We start from the raw sequence: 24,220 nt of genomic DNA on the forward strand, positions 1-24,220 counted from the left end.
CAGCTAAATATAAAAAAAAAAAATTATCATCATGTTTTATTATTGAAATCATGAAGCACTTTTGGATTTTAATAGACCACTCATTGGGGGGCACTTAACTATATGGACATTCCTTAATTGCACTGTAGTCACCTGCTTGATCCTATTTTTAGGTCTCGGCTAGCGAAGGCTGCGCTTGCGCAGTCTCGCTCGCGAGATATAATGACTTTGAGAAGAGGGGCTTGCACCCACCCCTCTTCTACCCTGTTCTCCATTGGCTGGCCTAGTAAATGCTGGCAGGCCACTGGAGAAGAGGTCAGTCACTCCGATTATGCCCCGTCCTTTTCGGATCGGGGGGCGTGTTTTTTGCGAGAAGTCTCAGGGAGGAGACAACAGCAAAACACGCCCCCAAATCCGAAAAGGACGCTCCCTTTCTCCGAGGCATTTTTGCTGTGCATCGGAGAAAGGCGGTCGTGTCTTCCGGTGCCCTCGTCGTAGATGTTTAAAGGCTAGTTTTGTTCTATTTTTATTAAATGGCTGGTGGAGGGGAAGCTGAGATCGTGCAGGGGGTGGGAGAGGTGGTGGAGAGAGGTCTCGTTGCTATTCCACCGCATCCGGCCGTTGTTGCGCCCCCCAGCCCTTTCCACATTCTGTCTGTCACAGTCTCCGATTCCCCGGTGGTGGGGGTGGCCTCTCACTTGTTGTAAGGTTGGTATTACTGGTACGGTTTATCCTTTCAAAACCACTATATTTGCATATTTGAGATTTGCGTCACACAACGCAAAAAGGGGGTGGAGGTGCCAATTTAAAAAATGCGCTGAAAATAAAATATTAATAAATAAATTGAATTATTTCCTGGCAACAATAGAGTGCGGAGCCTCTACAGGAATGAAGACGAATGCGCATTTGTGGTTGAAAGTGACTTAGTTTTGATCGTATTGTTGTTTGTTATGACCGAGGGAGGCGTCGCACTGGGGAGCTGCATCTTGTGGCGCTCGGGTGTTTACTCTACCCTCGCCCTGCAGCTTAGGCGGCGACAGCTCCTCCTTCCTGGGCAGGGCACCTCGGGGAGCTGCTGCTTTCACTTTCGCTTCGGAGTTTCGCTCTCTTGACCCGCTCCTGCTTCCGTGCGCTTTGACCTCGAGCACAGCGCTGCAGGGGGCTGGAGGTGGCGTCGAGGCGCTGAGGGGGTGCCTTGTGGCGGTCCTTCGGATTTGTTTAGGGTTGTTTTTCGTTGATCTGTTCGTATTACCGGGAGGCCATGGCGGAAGGGAATGCTCGTGTCTACGAGGATACCGTCGAGAAGAAAGATGACGGACCCACCTTTGTGTGGTGGAAGCACCTGCAGCCTCTACGCTTCGCCCTCAAACTCTTGGAGGTGGTGAGTATGGAGCCCTAGAGAGGCCCGCCGAGAGGGCGTCGCCGCCAAGAGGGCCACTAGCCCTCGCCGGGGCCGCGCCTAATCTACATCTAAGCGCGCGCCTAGCCTACCCAAGCAAGATCACACCGGGGTGCTCACCTGGTCTGCCCCTAACCACCACCAGCGACCGGGCACAGCTACCCTCCACGAGAGTCCCCATCTATCGACAGGGCCCTTACCCAGCTAGAGTTCAGCTACCCACCCCAAATGCCCTGTATATCTGCCGAAAGCCCCCCTGGCAGCATCCCTTTACTTGAACCCTCTGCCCCGTGCCCCTTACACTCACTGTAGCAATCCAGACCCGCGCCGCCCTCCGCGAACGGCCCCATCTCACCCACTCGCTTCAAGACATATACCCTCTGAGCCTTGGGCCGACCCACTCCACTCACAGGCGAGACCAAAGCACGGGGAAGGAGGGGAGTACGACACTTCACACGCAGGAGAAATATAAAAGAGCAAGTGCTGCTCACTTTATATCCCTGTTAAATGTGACTCGCATGCAAACACTGGTTTGCATCAATTATGTTTCGGGCGATAGGAAGTGAAAGCCAGGCATATTGGCTTTGCCAGTGCTTGGTAGTTGTGTTGTGGCTTTGTTTCCTTCAGCATTGACAGGGCCGGCTGTAGCGCTGTAGCGCTGCTGGCGCCAGATGCGACAATCTTTTTTTACGCCCCTTCCCCCCCCCCCCTCCCCCCCCCCCCCGTTACCGCCTCCTCAGATTCCCTCACTAACACATGGCAAAAGGGCCTCTCATCTCTCCATAGCCTAATTCTCGCATACATGTCATTTGTTTTAAAACGCTGCCTTTACTAATCCACTCAGGTCAAGTCATTGTCAAGCCAAGGGTGGCCGCAGTGACTCCGGTGAGTGTTTGTGTGTGTGTTTTGTAAGAGATGGAGAGGGGTGGAGGCGGTAGGGGGGTATTAGTAGCAAAGTACAGGACCCTTATCTGTGCGCTGGTCCTCAGCCCTCAAAATGCCCCAGTATGAATCAAGGTCTTCGAATAATTTCGAGGAGGCCAACCTAAGTAACATTTTGATTGCCCTTCACCAACTTTTGATGGGGATGGAGGGTAATTTGCACTACGCAAGTTCTAGCTACACACTGTTTGTACGCATGATTTTTGCTCTGGAAAACAAATGTGCAGGGCACCAGAGACACGTCCACAGGTCCACATCTCACCTTTCAGCTACCTGGTGGGGTAGGATGAGGTAGTTGCATCTCCCCGAGGATATGGCAGCAACTGATTATTGGTTTTAAAATATTTCTACAACAAAATGGTGATTTTTGTGGCAGTTGTGCGACATGTTTGAAAGCCATAGCCGATAAGCACAGATAGCTCCAGCGTGAGGTTGTCACAGCTGCCACGTGCCCCCATGACTGGCGAGGGGCCTCTATTTGCTGGAGTTTGTCCCTTACGGTTTTCCTTTCAAATGTAGTATGTAGGCATTTGCTCAAAGGTCCCAGCACCTGAAGTGCTGTTGGTTAAAAAGGACTGCCGGAACACATGGCATGTTGGTCGTTGGCAGCTGTGACTCATGTTTATTTTTATAGAGCAAATTTCACTGCCTAAATCCTGGGTGGACTTGGTCACTGCTGCTAAAGGTGACTGATGGTCGCGATCCGAAACAACTAAGATGTGTCAAACAAGCATTTACAATGCAACGGTCTCGGCATTGTTAAAGTTAGAGCTATTGGCATTGCTCTTGACATTAATTTTGGGGTTTTTTGTTTTTAAAACATGTCGAGAAACGGCATTGTTATTTACAATGTCAATAGCTTAATCAGTGTGTGTGTAGGTGGCTCTGTGTGTGGGTGCAAATGCAATCGGTCTCGCATTTGAGAGTGATTAAGCTATTGACATTGTGAATAACAATGCCGTTTCTTTAAATGTTTGAAAAACCAAAACATAAACAAAAATAATGTCATGAGCAATGCCAATAGCTCTAACTTTACCAATGCCGAGACCATTGCATTGTAAATGCTTGTTTCTAATGATAGCCGTAACCTCCTGAGGCACAGCCGGGAGATAGGTGTTGTTGATTTTAGAAGGAAATAATTTTAAAAATTGCACGCAATTGTTTTTAAAAGCGCACGCTCTACCTGCCTTGTATTCCACCTGGAAAGCTTACCCAGCAGCGGTTGACACGCTGAGAGGGAGAGCTCGTGGGAGGCTTCGTAGGCGCCATCAGCCCGACGGAACGAGGGACACGCCCACTTTGCGGACACACCCCCCTCCCTCTGACCTATAATAATGTGTATGTACCGGAGGCGCAGCGGACGAGCGCAGCGGGCGCGACGAATGCGCGCCGAAGGCGCGCATAAGGCAAGCTCGTCTGCGCTCGTCCGCGCGGAGTCCGGGCCTAGGGCCAGCCCCCCTACTCCTCACCCCTCAGTACCCCTGCAGTATAGCCCTGACACCCTGCACAGTTTTAGGACATCCACTAGCAAGGGATGCCTACACAGATTTCAAGCTGATGCCCTACCCCCTACCTGCCCCAATTGTAACCTCCACCTTAAGCCCAAAACTACACCTGAACTGCTATATGACTACCGCATGTACCTGTTGAACTGCCGCTCCCTCCCAAAACATAGGGTTGAAATTTCTCTCCTAATAGAGGAACTTTCACCTGACATACTGTTTTTAACAGAAACCTGGCTAACTCCTGACGCTGAGCCAGCGATTCTGGAAGCCCTTCCCTCAGGCTTTCAAATCTCTCACCAAGACCGGCCTAAAGGGAGAGGAGGAGGTCTAGCGATAATTTATAAAGATCAATTTCGCTGCCGTGTAGCAGCCGAATCCATCCCGGACTGCGAGAGTATCACTTTCCATGTGGAACTCTCACCTAACAATTGCCTTTCCGGCACGCTTATTTACCGCCCTCCCGGCCCCCCGAATCAGTTCCACGTCTGCTTACCCTCAAACATAGCCGAACGCCTTAACCCCTCATCTAACTTTACTGTTTTAGGTGATTTTAATTTCCATTTCGACTCGGATTTGGACCACATAGCCACTATTCTAACAGAAGACCTCGCAGCTCTACAATTGACCCAAAAAGTTACCTCCCCCACCCATGTTAAGGGTCATCTGCTGGACCCGGTTTTTAGCAACTGCATCGGCCTCACAACAGGATCACCCATCCACTTGCCTTGGACCGATCATTTTTTGATCCCTATCAGCTGGTCTGCACTGAAATCCTCTAAATTGACACCGACCACAAGACTCACTAGAGCTTGGTCAAACCTCGCAATCGACAAATGGACTAATTTACTTGCTAAGAATCCCCCCCTAATCAAAGATAACCCTAACCTTGCTAATCTGGCTTATTCAAATAGGATCACTCAGTCTCTAGACGTAGCTCTCCCCAAAAAAAAAATCACACTAAAACGACTTCAAAAAACTGCCCCATGGTATACTGAAGATCTCAGAGCCAAGAAAAGCTGCTGTAGGCAGTCTGAAAGAAGCTGGCGAGCTGATTATTCCTTAGGAAAAAAAAATCTCTATCATGAAGCCATCAGGGAATACAAAATGTTGATAAAATCGACCCAAGCCGCTTACTTTTCAGAGAAAATCTCCCTTGCTAAATCTAAACCTAAGGAAATTTTTAAGATCATAAAAAAACTGACCAAACAGTCCCCCTGTGATCAGGCAGATAAGTCCACTACCCATTGTAACGACGTCGCTGAATTCTTTCACCAGAAAATAAATACCATTTACTCTTCTTTCCCACCGAACAACCTCACCCTCTCAATTCCTACTTGTCCCCCCATGACTCCCACTCTTCACTCACCTACATTAACACATTTCCCCCCACTAGAGCTAGCTACTCTTGAGCCCCTAGCACGGAGTGTTAAATCTGGTTCCCCCAACGACCCAGCACCTCCAGACATAATAATGGCAGCATCTCAAACTACTCTGCCTATAATTAAGGACATCCTAAACGCCTCCATTTCATCTAGTGTGGTCCCGACTGCCTGGAAGCAGGCTATGGTCAGAGCTCTAGTGAAGAAGCCCAACTTGGACCTTAATGATCTGAGTAATTATCGCCCCATATCCCTGCTCCCATGGATCAGCAAGATTCTGGAAAAATATATTAATAAACAACTAATCACTTTTCTGGAAGATCACCAACTACTGGACCCGACCCAGACGGGCTTCAGACCCAAGCATGGGACCGAGACCGCACTCCTTATGGTCACTGAGGAAGCGAGAAAGATCTTGGATCAAGGAGGATCAGTGGCAGTGATCCTCCTTGATCTCAGCGCGGCCTTTGACACGGTTAGCCATAACACTCTGCTATATCGCATGTCCCAGGTTGGAATTGAAGACAAAGCCTTGTCTTGGTTCAAATCTTTCCTCCAAGACAGATCCTTCTGTGTGTTTGAAGACGACGCTGTCTCTGCCAGCAGACCTTTGAAATGTGGAGTCCCTCAGGGATCATCTCTAAGCCCTGCACTTTTTAACTTGTACATGAGGCCACTGGCTGACGTCGTCCGTCCGTATGGGATTAAGATCATTTCCTACGCGGACGATACGCAGCTGGTGGTCTCCATGACTCAGGAAGCCACTCCATCGGCTCCAGGCGGGCTTAGAGAGTGCGTTGAAGAAGTGAAAACCTGGATGTCCCTTTCTTCGTTAAAACTGAATGGGGACAAAACGGAGCTGATGATCCTGGGCTCCCCAGACCCCAGCATTCCCCCCTCTTTATGGCCACCCAGTCTGGGCCCCCCACCTACTCCCAAAAACAGCATTAAAAGCCTTGGAGTGTGGCTGGACAGATCCCTGTCCTTTAATACGCAGTCCACAAAACTTTCGGCCACCTGCTTTGGCATCATGAAAATGCTGAAAAGAATCCTCCCCCTCCTTCCCTGGGATGCCAAACAAACTGCCATACAAGGCTTAATTCAATCGCGACTCGACTTCAACAACATACTTTATCTTGGTGCCCCCGAATCCACCCTCAGAAGGCTCCAGATAGTTCAAAACTGCGCAGCACGCATTCTATTAGACCTTCCCCGCAGACAGTCAGTGAGAACAGGCCTGACTACCCTCCACTGGCTACCGGTGCGACAGAGGGTCCTGTTTAAAGCCATGTGCATTGCGCACCAGGCCTTCTGGAACACTGGCCCTAAAATTACCCAAGACTTAATTACCCATTATGTGCCCAACAGAAGCCTCCGCTCCAGTCAAATATTTCTTGCAAAAACCCCCAAAATAAAAAGATCCAGATCCGGAGGCAGGACCTTCTCTTTCAACGGTGCTAGAGCCTGGAACGCCCTCCCACTGCACCTTAGAGCTAATTCTAACCTCTCAACCTTCCGCAGACAACTAAAGACCCATTTATTTCACTCAATCTAGCTAATCTCATTCCTAACTCTCCTTCTAAGCCTGCTGTAGGTATTCGGTTTTCCTAGCGCTTGGACGCCTCCGGGCAGCAATTCGCGCTATACAAATGTCTATCCTATCCTATCCTATCTAATATGGAGCAACTAACCGCCCTACCTCCCCTTGCTCTACCATGATCGGACCATTGCCTAGTTTTAGCTAGCTGGTCTCCTGTGGGTTGGGATTCTTCCACACCTAGGACATTCAGGATAGATAGAGCTTGGTCGAGGCTCCCCATGGATAAATGGACGGCCCATTTGGAGTCAACATGCCCCCAAGGGGGGTCTGACCCGGAGGAGGCAGACGCCAGCTTGGAGAGCTGGTTGAGTAGTTCCTTAGATGCCATTCTTCCAAAGAAAAAGATGCTCATCAGGGAGAAGAGAGTGGGTTCGGCCCCTTGGTACTCTCCTGAGTTAAGGGCACTGAGAAAGAGCTGCAAAAGGTTAGAACGGGCGTGGAGGAAGGATTGGGGGATAACAAGTAGGAACGAGTATCGCTTAGCCATGAGACTGTATAAGAACGCGATAAGGGAGGCTAAGATCAAATACTTTGACGAAAGAATTTGTAAAGCCACCTGTTCCTCGAGAGAGTCCTTCAAAGTAATGAAGAGTTGCTCAAAACCCCCGACCCACCGGTTATTTACGATAATGCCCAAGGGAAATGTCTGGAGCTGGCTACTTACTTCAGTTCCAAAATTGAGACCATCCTACGTTCACTCCCCCAGCTAACCGCAGTGGCAGTGCCAACTGCTCAGCATAGGGCAGTTACACCGGAGTTGGATCTGTTTGGCCCTGTGACGGCGGAAGAAGTACTGAGTGTGCTTGGGAAATTGAAGAGTGGCTCCCCTAAAGACCCTGTCCCGATGCGATTTTTAAAACAGGCTGCGCCGACCATTGTGGCCCCAGTGACCGAGCTGATTAATCTGTCTCTGTCACAGGGAGTTGTGCCACCTGGATGGAAAGGAGCGGTCGTCAAGGCCCTCCTGAAGAAGCCGAGCCTTGACCCCACTGATCTGGCTAATTTTAGGCCGATTTCCCTGCTCCCGGGTGTAAGCAAGATTGCGGAAAGATTGGTTAACTACCAACTATCTAATTTCTTGAAGACCAATGGCCGGCTACGGGATTCCGCCCTGGACAGGGTACTGACACCACCCTTCTGGCCGTGGTGGAGGAAGCCAGGTGCATTCTGGACTCAGGAGGGTCAGTGGCAGTGATCCTCCTGGACCTGAGTGACGCTTTTGATACCGTAAACCACCAGGTATTACTCCAACGGTTGGAAGGGCTGGGTGTCACAGGGATGGCTCTGAGATGGCTTGCCTCCTTCTTAGGAGGACGGTCATTTGAAGTGTGGGAAGGAAATGAGAAGTCTCCCCCCTTTGCCCTCCAGTGTGGGGTCCCTCAGGGCTCGTCGCTGAGCCCTACCTTATTTAATGTATATATGGCCCCTCTGGAGGATGTGATGTCTCCGTTCGGCTTTAACATCATTAGCTACGCGGATGACACGCAGTTGGTTGTTGGGCTCTCTCAATTAGAGAAGCAACCTGCGGTACTTCATTCTTGCTTGGAGGAAGTGTTTAGGTGGATGTCGATTTCATCCCTTAAACTGAATGGCTCAAAGACTGAGCTCATGATCTTAGGCCAAACGTCTTTTGCTCTGTCTCCCAGTAGCTGGCCTGACTGCATGGGAGTCCCTCCCAGCCCGAAGAAGGAGATCAAGAGCCTGGGGGTGTGGCTGGAGCAGGATCTGACATTTAGAACACACGCCAAAAAGACCGCTGGTGTATGTTTTGGTATGCTCCGGTCAGCCCGCAAGATTCTGTCACTCCTCCCTGACACCTCCCGTAAATTGCTTATACAGGGGCTCATCATTTCGAGGCTGGATTACAGCAATGCACTCTTTTTGGGCGCGCCGGAATCTACATTTAAGAAGTTGCAGCAGGTGCAAAACGCAGCGGCCAGACTGCTGACAAACGTTCCCAGAAGGCAGTCCGCCAAACCGGCACTAAAGGCGCTTCACTGGCTTCCGGTGCGGGAAAGAGTAACCTTTAAAGCACTCTGCATGGCACAGAAGAGTCTGCAGGGGAAGGGTCCTGCGATCTTAAGGAATATGATCCAACCCTATAAAGCAGCAAGGGCCCTCCGTTCGGATCATAAATTCCTCCTCCAGTCTCCTAGAGTAAGACGAGCCCGTACTGGAGGGAGAAGGTTCTCAGTGAACATGGCCTCCGCTTGGAACTCGCTTCCACTTGTTCTGCGGGCAGAGATTAGTACTCGGCGTTTCCGCAAACTATTAAAAACTCATCTTTTCCCAGACTAGTGTGTCACGTGTTAGCTTCGGTCGGTCTCTGGATAGCGCTGGGATGCTCAAGGGTAACCGTGCGCGATATAAAACTCCAATAATAATAATAATAATAGTGTTTTTGATCATGGTCGGCTATTGTATGTTATTTGTATTCTGCTTTATCTGCTCCGCCCTTTCTCTTTTTTCAACTGAAATGTAATGATTTTAAATTATTGAACATCAATAAACTTTACTACCTCTTCATGCCGGCTCATAGCTGGATGTGCAGTATTAGAAGGACTACAATCTACGTCCTGAAAATAATAAAATGATCTGTGTGTCAAAAGCATTAAACCTGCTTACCTGTCTACATAAAATAAAAATCTGCCATGTTACATTATGTGAAGTGCATGAGGCACATTAACCCTCTATGCTACTCTGAGTCACAACTTTGACTTGACAAAACACAGATCTCTCCTGCAAGAACATTATCCATCAGAGTTCTTACCATTATTAATATTCCCTGAGATCTACTAGGCACACACACTCTAGGCAATAGGCGCAGTAACCCCATAAGATATTTAAAAATGCAACCAATTAAGTCACAACAGATTTACTGTCAAGTTTCTGCTTGCTGCCGATTTGTTTGCGGCAGAGTTTTTTTTTTTAAAGAAATAAAATGTGCAATTTGGATGTGGGAGTGCTTTTCATGACTCCGCCATCATGACTCCACCACCTTTTGGGTGCCACGATGACCTCCTATTTATCGTGGAGGATTAACGTTTTTCCAATTCTGCACTGGTTACACACAGACCTCTACGGTTATCGCATTAACCAATTGAGCCTTCACTGCACAAAAAAAGGCATTTCCCACAAGTTACTTTAGCTAGCATTCATTTTTAATTTACGCATACGTGTTACATTTTATATTTATTTTCTTTAAGGTGAAAGGCCAACAAAATAGTTACAGAATATGGTGTTCTTTTTTTTTACCAGGGATCTGGCCCCACCTCCATTTCACTCAGAATCACAGTCCCTGCACTTCAAACGCTGGTGACAAGTGACACTTAGAACGGGGAATAACGATGCAAATCATAGGGGATTCCATAACTCAATATTTTGAGGCTCCAAGGTGGGTGAGACTGTGTGGCTTTCGAGGGTGATCCACTGAACCAATTTAAATTTTTTTTAAATACTGAAAGAAGGTGAGCGAGGTAAGTTTTCAGGAGAAAATAAGTGTTCTGTCTTGAGTATGTTAGAAATACACCCTGCAAATAAAGTTAGTTGTAGAAATAAGGAATGCTGCTCTGTGGAAGGGGCATGCTGGTAATATGAGATGCTGACATGGAACCGGCAGCTGAAACACCGAGAAAGTAAGACTACCGGCACCGAGTGTGCTCTGCCGCGTCAGAAAAATCACGAGAGCATCTTCATTACCTGTGGCTCAACTGGGTGAGCACGCCGTCCGTTTCTCAATACTCTCCCGGGTCGCTCCTCCATGGCCAAACTATGCCCTGTTGCCTTCTCCCGTGCCAAGGACGAGGACAAACCGTTCAAACTTCAACCCGCCGCTGGCATCTGCCATATACATATATAGATATAGAAAAAGAATGAAAAGAAACGCAGCTCAGGACGCCATCTTGGCACCACGTATATTGCGTTCTTTAGAACACAATAAGCTAGTATTCCAAGTATACTGAGAAAGCTGGTAGCGAAAGAGTCACACATTACCCAAAATAATTAATATGTATTAAGAAGTAACTGATAATGGGGTAAGTAGTAATTAAAATCTAATACGTGCTTACTCAGAAAAACTGCTGAAATAACTCGCATTTGTAACCCTTAATCTCGAATTGTACTGTAGATGTTTTATGAAATACACGATGTTCATCTGTTCGGACCATGCATACAATTTAAGGAGGATGTTCATTTTACAGTGCTTAAAGCCAAGTCCTTATAATACAAACGAGTGTGTCCTTCGTTTATGTTTATGTCTATGATTACCTGCCAGAGTGTTTCTCCAGTGATTGGCTGGTACCTTCTGATGAACGGTGAGGTGTGTGCCGGAAGGGAGAGTTTGGGAAATGTTGAGTCAACGCTGGGTTGTTAGGATGGGCAGAACCTGTAAACTGTTACAGATTATGGTGAGAAATTTCAGGATAAACTGGGTATGATGGCCGCAGGGGTGGTGTGGGTGGGAGGGAGAATTACGCCGCAAAAACGAGGGAAGTACTGCGCAGATTAGAAGAGAAAAACTCACCAGACTGCAGGATTAAGAGGCGAGTGGCGCAGTCCAGGGGAATTTTTCTCATATACGGACTATAACTAGAGACGTCTCTGATCCAGATGTTGAAAGGCAGTCGGAGGGTAGCACTGACTGACTGTGCAGCCAGGAGTTGGGGATTGCACAGCCTGGTGTTGCGGAAGTGGAACGCTGCACACAGGAGACAGGCGCAGCTGAGGAGCACAAGGCAATATAGAGCAGCTATGGGAAAGTATTAAACCACAACTTCAGGGACCAAAAACACTTCAGAATAAATAGGGGATGAGAATAGCCGCAACGGTAAGAAGTTAAAGAAAATGGTGTTTGTTAGAAGTCGGCAAGGCACGAGCCAAATGTCTGGTTTTGCCCTTCGGCGACTGGCGCACTAAACAAAATAGAAGGGAGCCCGGCATCCCAAATAGTATTGTCCTCCTTCACTCCAGAGCCGTTTTCAGGCATGGGCAAAGTGGGCTCAGCCCCATGGCCCAGTTTTTCATGAGGCCCTTGAAAAATAGAGTTCTGCAGAGTCCTGCCCTGATTACCTTGAATAAATCTTAAACCGATTGTTTCAAATACCGTTTTCCTTTAATTTAATTTTAATGTGGGTGATGTGTGAGTCTATTACATACATTTTGCCTGAAAGATGCTGTTTATGCCTCATGCAGGTTCTTTTAGATCAAATCATGCATGACCCCCCCCCCCCCCCCCCCCCCCGATCGATGACAAACTGGGGGGTCTCAGAGAGATTATTTACTGTGATATTAGTGAGCTACTGGTGTGTTACAATATTTAAAATACGCCACTAACCATGAATATTAGGTGTAAACATATTTAGAATTTGGACCTGTGTGCCTGTGCTCTGTCCGTGACCTGGCCAAAGAAGGCACAAAAGAGTTGAAAGTGGATCATACATTCAAAGCTGCTCCGAACAGAGGCCCCCAAATACGTTTCACCCAGGGCCCCAAAAATCCTTAAGATTTCCCTGCTTTACCCCCCTTCGCCTAAAGCAGATACTTAACGAAGGTCAGCTGAGCGCATAAAGTCTAACATGCACTGGCAAAGTCAGTATTTCTGGCTTTCATGTGAAAAAACATCTGAACAATGATCCTTACAGATGTTGTTTACACATGTTTCACGTACAAATGTTGTGTATGACATGAAAGCCAGCCCTATTGGCTTTGCCAGTGCTGGGAGGAAAAGGTGCACGGAGCACTCCAGCGTCAAAATGCTATTTTGCCTGGAGTGCTAAATATCCCTGAACTAGTCCTGAGTGCATTCCTTGTATATCAATATACTGCTTACCGAGTTCGTCTTAAGAAAGAGTTGTGTAATTACAGTTTTACCAATAAAAGTGGCCCCTTAAAGAACCAAATGCAATTTAGAGCTTTGTTTAATGAAATCCCAAGTGGTCTCTGGAAGGGTGCTAGTTAAGGTTTGGCGGGGAAGGGGCAACGTAAGAGTGTTATATAGTAGTACTGGAGTGCAGCTGGCTGTGACTATCTTTGAGGAACTCTGGAGATGGGGTAGTCCAAAAGTACATACAGTGCTGTGTGTTGCCAGTTCGTCATGGGTGTTGACTGGGGGTTTCCAGGGGAGGGTGGTGTGTCAGTGTCAGAGGCGCAACTAGAGCCAAATTTTGGGTGGGGGGATGGGGGGGTCGGGCTAAGAAAACATTTCGGGATGGGCTGAATCTTTAAGCAATAGGCAGAGTGGAGCTGCAGGGGTTCTTAGAAGGGGTGAAACAACAGCAAGGCCTCATTAACATGCAAATGGTCTTTTAAAGACCTGTGAAGTGCTCGAGTGCGGCTGTGTGTGTACCCGGGTAGCTGTCTCATCCCGGGCTGCCACACACGGTGAGGGGGAGGGGGGGGTCTGAAGCCCTTTGAATCCAATGGGTGTTGCGCGCCTGGTCAGTTTTAAGAGCTGATTTACGTGAGGTCAGTGACAGCATTATAAGGAGCAGTCACCTGTGCAATAACATCCTGCTTTGTCTGCCTTTTCATAACTAATACGGAAGGAGAATGTGGGAAAGCTTGCTTATTTTGTAAAATCAATTATTCTGTTTTATTGAGCCTCAGAAAAAGTATAGAGTGAGAAAATATTTCTTACATTCATGCTTTTGATGCCATCAAAGTTAGGGAAGCAAAGGTAGCATAGGAAGGGTGTAGCAAATGCCATGTATGACATCCTTTTGTTATTTTCTGGACTAACGTTATAAATTGGCAAATTAAGGCACACAGGATCTAACCGTTAGGTGCTCCTCATTTTAACAGGCAGTCTGTGCATTTTAGCTGAGTGGACCGACCGCGCCAGGTCAGGCGGTGCAGGAACATTCATGTGCTTCTTACCAGATGTGCTTCTTGATCAGGATCTTGTTCTTGCTTATGGTTTCGCTCAAGGTGGATCCTTTACTGGTGGGTGTCAGCCGTGGCAATCCTAGCCCTACAGACTGCTCCTGAACTAGGAAGGGAGTAAGTAGCCGGGGTGGGAGATGGTGTGTAAACTAAACTAAGGGCAGTATGAGGTGGGGGGGCATAGCACTTGGGCCCAGAGAGGTGTTGATAGCTTAGGATCATGTTGATATTTCTTGTTGCAGCCCCATTCACTATCGCCTTTGAACTGACCATCTCACCAGAAGCTGGGCATAAAGAGTGGGCTGCCTGTAAATCCCTATGCATGCTTTTCAAACTCCCAGTTTGTCTGAGACTGCATTGTATGCTACACTGTGACTGTGTATGTAGTTCGAAGTGTGTTTTATTTATAAAAGACCACTCAAAATATTGAAGCTGATTCAACACGGCCTCTTTGTCATGAATAAACCTAGATCACAGTGACTGCCAAGAACAGAATTAACCACAAACCAACACACAAGCCACAACATAATAACATGCAGCATCCAATGTAATAAATACCTATAATTGGCCATGGAGGCACCTCCCCTACCACCCTAAAATGCCTATAGTGAACAAAGAGACAAGTCAGTTGTCTCGTGCACCCTAGATGTAGATTATTTGTAATACAGATGGAGCATAATTATAGTCAAGGAAGGTTTTTGTACAGCGGGCATCCTAAACATATGTATTTCAAGGTGGTCTCAAATGTGAGGGTAAAGGGAAAGGAGGCACAGTGGAAGAAGATAATTGGATCAGCCAATTTGGTCATGCATGGAAGCCGGGGTTGTGCCAGGTTTCCTAGTTGCACAGTTAAGCCACTAGGTGGGGATCTCTTTATCCTCTTTTACATCGAAGGTTAATGCTTTGTATTCAATTCTCGGAGAAGCTATATAAATATACTGGGGCAGATTTATGAGCCCCTTGCGCCACTTTTGCGTCACTTTTCCCATGTTAAAAGTGACGCAAAAGAGGCGCAAGGGGCTCATAAATCTGCCCCACTGTATTTTATTTTAATTACATTTTTATAGTTTTTACTATCCCTGAAGATGTATTTAAGCACTTTGTCAAATGCTTTTAACTGTCCTACAGCGCAGCCAGTACCAATTAGCATACTCTCACCACACAGACTTCAGTATCTTATGTGTGCACCAAATAAGACCTTAAGCTCCCTACACCTCCAACCCTCGCCCCCAAATATCAGTGTCTGCTTTGTGTCCTCTTTCAACCATTCAAGCAGCACATGGTGTAAAGAGACCTTCCTTCCCAGCCCATTTCGGCTTTGATCTGTAGTTGTAAAATACATTTCCCTCCTGCTCACACAAACTCCCATGGAAGGGAAGTGCTTCAACAGTGTTTCTGTCTGTTAGAATCTATTGAAGGCCTGTTTCATCTAAGCAGGACATCGCTCTTGCGGCAAAAAAAGTGCCATTGTGATGTTCGAACTGGGTTGATGCTCAGCCTCCTGGAAGCAGACCAGAACTGTGTCTGAAATGTAAATGAAGCAAAGAAGACTTTGTGATTGTGGGGATATCTATTTTGCGTTGATTCTTATAAATAAACAAAGTAATTTAGGGTAATATGCTTTATCTAGAAACTTACCAATTTTTAAATGCATACATCAGTTTTGTCTGACCTGCATATATTGATGCTGAACATAATTTCTGACTACATGACCATACTGTATATGATCAGTTCCAGCGTAATGCATTTCCGTTTTATGTGAAACTCTCTGAAACACTATTGTGGGTTGCAATCCGAAAAGTAAGTTAATAAAAAGGTTGTCTGCTGGATGTGGTACATGATTGTGTAACACACAGCTGTACCTCTTGTACTTGAACAAGCTATCTAAGCCCCCCTCAGCCCCGCCCTATTCATTGGACTCAAGCGATTGGACAATAAATTAAAGAAAACGTAGTTATAGGTTGTTAAAAAACAAATATTGTTCATCAGCACTGCTTAGACTCACTCATTCACACATCTCTAATAATGTATCTCGCGTTTATTACAGCACAAAGACCATGTGAAACTCCACCAGTGCACCTCCGTCCTATACGCCTTGCGTACAGAAACTGCTAAGCTGATGTACCTCAAGTCTGCAGCAACAACTGATTTCACAGTGCGTACACCCATTCTTGACTCTGCCAGTTGTCCTGATTCATGTTGAGTAACACATCTTCTTGACTTTCTTCTCTTTGGCCTCGCATATAGTGTGCCTAATGTATTTCTGTCCAGCAACTGTGCCTTCAATCACAAAGTCTAGTCTCACGCTTAACTCTGCTTGTGTTCCTCAATCCTGCAGCAGCATTCAGTGCTAACACGCACTCGCTGCTAGGTAGCCAGCTGTTCATCAGAGAGACTGTCACTGCACATACACCAGCCAGTAAAATAACCTTCTCAGATAATTATCCTGCTGCCTGACAAATTTCAACTTCATATCTATCCAGCATCATGACACCTAAAATAATGCATTGTAGATAGGTCCTATGCATTTGTTTGCGTGGTTCCTCTTGAAAATCATGCTAAAACTGTTCTCCGCATGTAAGGAAGACGTCCTGAAAGTGCTTTGAAAAAGTGCTTCCAGGGAGACCATTTTCATATGTTCTAGTATCAAATGCCGCTACTTTATCGATAACAGAAAAATATTTTGCTATCCATATTTTGTGAAAGGTTTAAAATGTTTTTTTTTTTTATAAGGCACACAGTTCGTAAGTATTAGTACATCTCACACCATCTGCATTTCTGAACATCAAGGCCAGGAAAATTGGTAGTCTTGAAATCAAATTAAGGCACTGTAGGAATTTAAAAAGAAAAAAATAAATTTTTTAAAGGAGTGTAATGTTAAACCATGTAAAAATGCATTCAAATGAGTGTAGTGCTGGGGGGCGGAGCTTGCCACGAAGCGAGATGGCCTCGTCTTAGGCGAGCTCCTCGCAGATGCCCAAAAACTCCTTCATAATCCTGCATAAATAGAAACTAAACTATGGAAGACTGGTGAGCCCCGATGCTATTGGCCATCCGACACCTGCTTATATTGTGACTTTGCTGATTGCGGCACAACTACAGCCCGGGACAGGACGCGGAACTCCGGCGGCCCAGCCAGGCGATACCGAAACAGAGACGGCGGCCTGTCGTGAAGTGCGAGGCTGAGACGCAGGGCACGCACAGCGGCCCCAAAGGGGGCTTCCTGCCCGGTACAATCGGAGCTCTGCGGTTTGAGGTGGGTGCACGAAAGACGTAGAAGACAAGCAAAGTTAGCATACAGGAAACTACCCACAAAGTGTGTGGCGAATATAGAGCGGACGCAACCAACACCGGGGTAAGGACATAAAAAGATCTTTGGTGTCAATCGCATACACGGTAGGCGGGCAAAACTGCGTAGGCCTGGCACGGGCCCAGACGTCCATACGGCGCACAGCACACGAAGCGCTAGAAGGAGTGAACGGGACAAAGAATGGCCCAGGAGACGCTGCGCGACAGGCGAGAGACACCGCATGTAGTTTTTCTGCAGCGGCCCCCTGGCGGGGAGAGACACTGTTTTGGAATGAGGGGGAGAGAAGAAAACCCGACCCGGCACTGAAGGCAGAGTGGAGGCGGCTGAATCAACAAACCCCTCAATAACTGCGCACCATGTTCCTGTTGAGGCTTGGCTGGTGGCTTGGCCCCACGTATCACGCAGGAGGTGTGGGACGTTTCTACCGCGACTACTGGAGAGAGCCTAGACACTGATGAGCTGCGCCCGTCTAACTCTGAGAAAATAGGCAGCACGCAACCCGAATGCAGGGGCTTTCTAGGACAGCACGGCCCACAGTCCGCCGTAACCAGACTCCCATAACGCTCCCCGGAGGTGACAAACTGGGGACTCTGGCAGAGAAGTAAAGCGCCAAAGGGTTGTTTGCCAAGAAAGGACAAAGGGGCTTACCAAACACCCTGAGCCTTAGCATTGCCCTGCAGCAGTGGTGTAGTGAGAAACGATAGAGGGGACTGAGCTCTCCCGGGACAGCCCACGAGCAGGGGGTCCCACAGCGACTGCAGTTCACTTACATTAACTGCCTGCCCGGTCTGATGCAAGAACTCGTGCTGTTGCATCCCATATAATAAAAGGGGACCCCGCCACATTGTAACTACATACAGGAGTGCGGTCGGCAGGACCCTACTGGACACAGCTCATCTCGGTGGCCCCCTGAGTAGGGTCCTGGTCACAGTTTGCAAATATGGGCAAGACGGACAGGAACCAGCCCAAAATCACTTTTGAACAGGCCAAGAAGCAGCTAGATCAGAGAGCGGAGGATCCCCCGCAGCTACAGACGGCGACAGGTGCTACGGGCGGAGTCACGAATGACGATGTGTAGGCCATGTTCACCACGATACAGGCAGCTTTGACTAATATCGATGGTAAAATTAACTCTCTGACGTACCGGGTCGACAGGATGTCGGAACGCTTGGACAGACACACGGAGAGGCTTGATATGGCCGAGCGCCGCATATCCGAGACCGAAGATGCTCAAGTAAAGATGGACACGAAACCGGTGCAGATGGACAAACACTTGGCGGCCTTAGCAGCCAAAGCAGAAGACTTGGAAGCGAGGTCCCGCAGAAACAACATTCGCCTGATGGGCATATCAGAAACTACGAACACGGGACCTATGGAGAGATATATTGAACAACCTCTCATCTCAATGCTAGGACGGGAGACGTTCTCCGAAATCTTCATCGTCGAGAGAGCGCATAGATCCATGGCGCCAAAGCCACCAGCCGGTTCGAGACCACGGCCGATCATAGCGAGAATATTAAACTACAGGGATCGCTAGACACTGACCCACGAAGGTATGGACATATCCCTTATCCTGACTTTACAGTGTCGGTCCAAGAGGCAAGGGAAAACAGAGAGATTTGAATATACAATACGCCATGTTGTACCCGGCAAGGCTCAAGATCACAGGCGAAGGAATGACAAAGATTTACAGTGAGCCGAAGGATGTGCTGAAATTTATTCAACAGAGAGGAAACCGAGGCCCGAGAAGGAAATCTCCGAGGGGGAACCAGGACGAACAATCTACAACATCGGACGTCGAATAGCTGTAGGTAGATGGAGCATGCAATCATCCTCTACAGGCTAAACAACGCCACTCGGAAAGCATAGCCAGGACCTGATGGGCGAGAGGTATTGCCATGCGTAACAGGAACATTAACTTCTTCAAAGCACATATTTTTCCCCGAACGCAATGAGCGCCCACAATATGAACCGCTTTTTTCCCAGCCGCTTCCTGGGAAGCTGAGTCAGCAACTGGACGCTAGCTGAGGATCAGAACAGCGGGGGGCCCACTACAGAGAAGTTTAAAAATCTACATAAATGGTTGCCCGCTAAGATGCTGGATTGTGAACTGTGAATGAAAATGTTTGATTTTCGGCCTTTTTACGCTCTATAGTAGTATTTTGCTAAATAACTCACCTGATATGTACAAGTATGCCATGTTTATGTTAAATTTCTTGATGCATAATGTTTGACAGGGCATCCGCCCATGTGGAGAAGATTCACAGGAAATGGGCTGGCAGTTATCGCCCTTCTGTGTGCACCACACAAGATTGTTTTTTTTCTCTTTGGGGTAACTTCTTGCTCTTTACGGGGGGAGGCAGTGGAATTTCTAGGATGCATTGTTCGGGGCTTGACCCGCCAGGGGGGATGGGGCGGAGGGGGTGGGAGAGGGTGTGGGGCTGGGGAAGGTAGAAAATGTCTGGTCGACAAAGAGAAATCACTCACACAGTTTTCCGCTTTATACACGGAGTAGGCATAGGAAATGGTTACCTCAGGTAGGAATAGGTGAGCATCGCTGACACTAACGTTTATAAATGGAATGTTCGGGGGTTTCAAAACCCACAGAAAATTTGTAAAGAATTTGCATACATTGACAGACATGGTATAGACATGGCATGTATACAAGAAACACACCTTACCTCTATTACTGAAACACGGGTGGGTACACGATGGGCATCGTATCGCATGGCATCCTCATATTCTACGTATGCCAGAGGGGTTTTATTGTTAATTAGGCGAAACGCCCCATTCCAGCTTATTCGCACAATTAATGATGACCAAGGCCGCTGTGTCATAGTGCAGGGAAATTTCGGAGGCACAGTACTAACGATAATCACGTCATATGGTCCAAATACTGACGATCCCAGTTTTTATGCAGAGATATGGACTAAACTTAGGGAATTCCCGTGTGTGCCAATAATATGGGGAGGGGATTTCAATTCATGCCTGGACCCAGCCCTAGACAGGTTGACAGGTAATGAAAGGTATGGCAAACACGCGGCCAAAGCATTAAAGGACGGTATGGCGACGTGGGGGATGACTGATATATGGAGAATGAGAAACAAAGGCTGTAGGGAGGGAACATGTACATCCACGACACACAACACGTTGTCACGGATAGACTACTGGCTGATTACGACAGAAGCGTGCACGTGGACGAGGTCGGTCAAACACCTACCTAAGACACTGTCTGATCACTCCCCGGTCTGCCTCACGCGGGAGGTTCCAACATACAAACCCAGGCACTTTACATGGAGATTACAGGGGAGCGCTCTTTCAATCAATCATAACATTTCAATCAATCAATCATAACATTTGTATAGCGCACTACTCACCCGGAAGGGTCTCAAGGCGCTTGGGGGGGAAGGGTCCGCTACTGCTCGAACAGCAGGGTCTTGAGTTGTTTCCTGAAGGCGAGATGGTCCTGGGTCAGCCGAAGGTGAATGGGGAGGGAGTTCCATGTCTTGGCCGCCAGGTAGGAGAAGGATCTGCCTCCGGCGGTGGCTCTTCGGATGCGTGGTACGGCGGCGAGGGCGAGGCTAGTAGACCGTAACTGGCGGGTGGGCGTGTAGAAGGTCAGGCGGTCGTTGAGGTACTTTGGGCCCAGGTCGTGGAGAGACTTGTGTGCGTGTGTGAGGAGCCGGAACGTGATCCTCTTCTTGACGGGGAGCCAGTGTAGGTCTCTAAGGTGGCCGGAGATGTGGCTGCGTCGGGGGATGTTCAGGATGAGTCGGGCGGAGGCATTCTGGATGCGTTGGAGTCTTTTCTGTAGCTTGGCTGTGGTTCCGGCGTAGAGGGTGTTTCCGTAGTCCAGTCGGCTGGTGACGAGTGCCTGGGTGACCGTCTTCCTGGTTTCGGTCGGGATCCATCGGAAGATCTTGCGAAGCATGCGTAGGGTGTGAAAGCATGATGAGGAGACGGCGTTGACTTGTCTGGTCTCCTGCTGGGCTTCTCTGATTGCTGCTGGGCTTGCCTGCCTCCTGTGCCTCTCACGAATAAACAGCGGTGCAGCTGGCGCGATTGTGTGCGCGTAAACGGGACCACAGGGCTGCGAGCTGACCCGCAGGGACTCAGTGTACCAGGAGTCCCTGCGTGAGGTCCAGACCCGCAACACCTGGGTCGCTCTCCCTGCCTGCCCCGCCCACGCTACAGCTATTAAGTGCAGATACCCCGGTGGAAATCGTTGGGATCACCATTTGTCTTAAAAATCACGAGCGGAGAGCTCCTGGACATACCTCTTTGCCGCTACTCCTCGCCGGACCAGCTTCGAGGGTCCCGCATCGCTGCCTTTGCCTTCTGGACTCCTGCTGGGCTTCTCTGATTGCTGCTGGGCTTGCCTGCCTCCTGTGCCTCTCACGAATAAACAGCGGTGCAGCTGGCGCGATTGTGTGCGCGTAAACGGGACCACAGGGCTGCGAGCTGACCCGCAGGGACTCAGTGTACCAGGAGTCCCTGCGTGAGGTCCAGACCCGCAACACCTGGGTCGCTCTCCCTGCCTGCCCCGCCCACGCTACAGCTATTAAGTGCAGATACCCCGGTGGAAATCGTTGGGATCACCATTTGTCTTAAAAATCACGAGCGGAGAGCTCCTGGACATACCTCTTTGCCGCTACTCCTCGCCGGACCCGCTTCGCGGGTCCCGCTTCGCTGCCTTTGCCTTCTGGACTCCTGCTGGGCTTCTCTGATTGCTGCTGGGCTTGCCTGCCTCCTGTGCCTCTCACGAATAAACAGCTGTGCAGCTGGCGCGATTGTGTGCGCGTAAACGGGACCACAGGGCTGCGAGCTGACCCGCAGGGACTCAGTGTACCAGGAGTCCCTGCGTGAGGTCCAGACCCGCAACACCTGGGTCGCTCTCCCTGCCTGCCCCGCCCACGCTACAGCTATTAAGTGCAGATACCCCGGTGGAAATCGTTGGGATCACCATTTGTCTTAAAAATCACGAGCGGAGAGCTCCTGGACATACCTCTTTGCCGCTACTCCTCGCCGGACCAGCTTCGAGGGTCCCGCATCGCTGCCTTTGCCTTCTGGACTCCTGCTGGGCTTCTCTGATTGCTGCTGGGCTTGCCTGCCTCCTGTGCCTCTCACGAATAAACAGCGGTGCAGCTGGCGCGATTGTGTGCGCGTAAACGGGACCACAGGGCTGCGAGCTGACCCGCAGGGACTCAGTGTACCAGGAGTCCCTGCGTGAGGTCCAGACCCGCAACACCTGGGTCGCTCTCCCTGCCTGCCCCGCCCACGCTACAGTTTATTGCGGGATATTGTCCCCGCTGCGCGGGAGCGCCCGGGGCTAAGCCCGGGCAAAGGGCGGGCCGTCTAAGGCCGTCTAAGGCCGTCCAAGGACGTACAGGGACGGGCCGGGCCCTTTCTCTTACATTCGGGATTCGAGGACTCATAGTATGTTTTAGTTATGAATGTGATGAGATATTTAATGTAGTTATAGTGTGTAATTGAAGTTTTAAATTTTTATCTAATTTATATTTTAAATTGTACACATTATTTCTTTTTTGTTTAGTCTTATGATGTCCTCATCATTAAGAAAGGGTAGGCGGGTCACAGTAAAGTCAAGTAGTGTTAAAGCCACTGGAACCCTAGATGATTTTATTACCCGTGCCACGGGGATATTAGATAAAGAAATTGCTCTTACTGAAAAGCGTTTGTCTCTGGATTTAGTTACGGGGAAACGTTCATCTCTGGGACGGTTTGCATCTGTGGTCACTCCCGAAAAGAGCATAGTAAATGACTTGGAAGTCAGCCCAAATCTAGCCGTTACTCCAGATAATCAAGAAATATCTATGGGCGATGTAGTGAACGGTCCAATAGAAGATTGTTCTGTATTGAGTAATATTGGGGATGGGATCCAACACCCTAATTTGACCCTGTTGGGCCCCATTTCCTTACAACCCAAAGTTTCGGCTCCTGTTCAAGAAGCCACAAAAATTAGTAAACGTAAAAGAGGGGGAGGTCACTTGAAGGGAAGGGTAACACGAATGGGAGACCCCGGTCATCTGACTCATTGCTGCCAAAACAACAATAACAAAGATTTGTTAATACATATTGAGAAGCTGGTAAAAAGTCTTTTGACGCCCCTTATAGAGAGAACACAAATTGTTAACCTAAAATTGGACCAATTAGAGCATTTAATATCAGTTAACACACATTCGCTGGAAATTTTGGCTAATAATAGCAAACTCCCTCAGGCCCTGGGGAATTGTATCGAAATAAAGAAGGGGGCTCACAAAACCTTTACTCAAAATCCAAGTAATCCACCCCAGCCTATTGCATCTGCTGATTCCCAGCGAACCCGTGTACAATCAGTCCCAACTAGACCTGCGTTGGTGGCTGACGGGGACTCTCAGTCAATGTCGATTATGGCTATAGCAGCAGCACCGAGCTCAATTACATCTAAGCCAGTAGCCTCATCTGAAGTTAAACTAACTCCACTGAGCGGCCCATTAGTTCTGGATGAAATGGCACCTCCAAGCAAACTAATATGTGTGAATATACCCCCCGAATCTGCACCTTTTATGGCCATCCTGACAGGTGTCCCGGTGGTCGCACCAAATAAACATGAATCAAATCAGGACCTATCAAATAAAGTTATATTTTGGCTCAACAACAATAGACCACTCCCCCCAGCCTCTGTTACAAAAATATTAAATGTACGAAGGGTCCCTTGGGTTGGTCCAAGCAAGAAGGATTTAGAGGGGGACTGTATCCTAATTAATTTTAGGGACAGGTGGGTCAAGGACTTAATCTGTAACAAAGCAAGGTTTGCTAGAATGGGGGATATTCAATGTATAGGTCTTGAATATTTTTATCCCAACCTGCATCATGTTCCCCTTAACCCTCGCTTCCCTGGGTCGAGATTGCAGGGTAATAGTTACTCTGGATGGACACAGATTAATACTATATCTCGACCCTCTCAAAATCATCCTGGTTTGTGGCACCAGGGTGATGGATCTCTCATGGGGCCAACAAGTTTCAAACATTTTGGGCAAATCCCCTATGACCAATCAAGAAGGAGATTTCAGGGGGAGGAATACCTAGGGTGGATGCCAAATAACAATATTCCATTAAGAAACCGATTTGACCCACTGGTGGGAATGGAGGGTTTAGATTGACCATTAGACAAGAAAAAGGAAAGCATTCTATTTACCACAGATTTGGCCATGGGGGAAAACGGGG

General features: G+C 48.3%; 2 protein-coding genes across 8 annotated transcripts in view; one reads left to right on the forward strand and one right to left on the reverse strand.

Moving 5' to 3' along the window:
• The window catches only part of MYO19 (myosin XIX), a 349,059-nt gene extending 338,409 nt beyond the window's left edge, over positions 1 to 10,650 (reverse strand). Inside the window, exon 1 of the mRNA XM_085649443.1 lies at positions 10,504 to 10,650. Within this exon, the coding sequence (XP_085505569.1) occupies positions 10,504 to 10,566 (63 nt within the window). The 5' untranslated portion in view covers positions 10,567 to 10,650. The remainder of the gene's footprint in view (positions 1 to 10,503) is intronic.
• A 433-nt stretch (positions 10,651 to 11,083) lies between these two features.
• The window catches only part of PIGW (phosphatidylinositol glycan anchor biosynthesis class W), a 60,156-nt gene continuing 47,019 nt past the window's right edge, over positions 11,084 to 24,220 (forward strand). For 3 of the 7 annotated variants that reach the window (XR_014980031.1, XM_085649446.1, XM_085649448.1), the window contains exons 1-2: positions 11,099 to 11,210; positions 15,731 to 15,838. Coding sequence is in view for 1 of the 7 variants with exons in the window: in XM_085649447.1 (XP_085505573.1) it covers positions 15,880 to 15,881 (2 nt within the window). In the remaining 6 variants the exon portion in view is untranslated. Of the gene's footprint in view, positions 11,211 to 11,552; positions 11,630 to 15,730; positions 15,882 to 24,220 lie in introns of those variants that run through there. The other 4 variants (XM_085649449.1, XM_085649451.1, XM_085649452.1 and 1 more) reach the window with 4 other exon arrangements.

The sequence above is a fragment of the Triturus cristatus genome, chromosome 3_2, assembly GCF_964204655.1.
Source record: "Triturus cristatus chromosome 3_2, aTriCri1.1, whole genome shotgun sequence".
Lineage (NCBI taxonomy): Eukaryota > Metazoa > Chordata > Amphibia > Caudata > Salamandridae > Triturus > Triturus cristatus.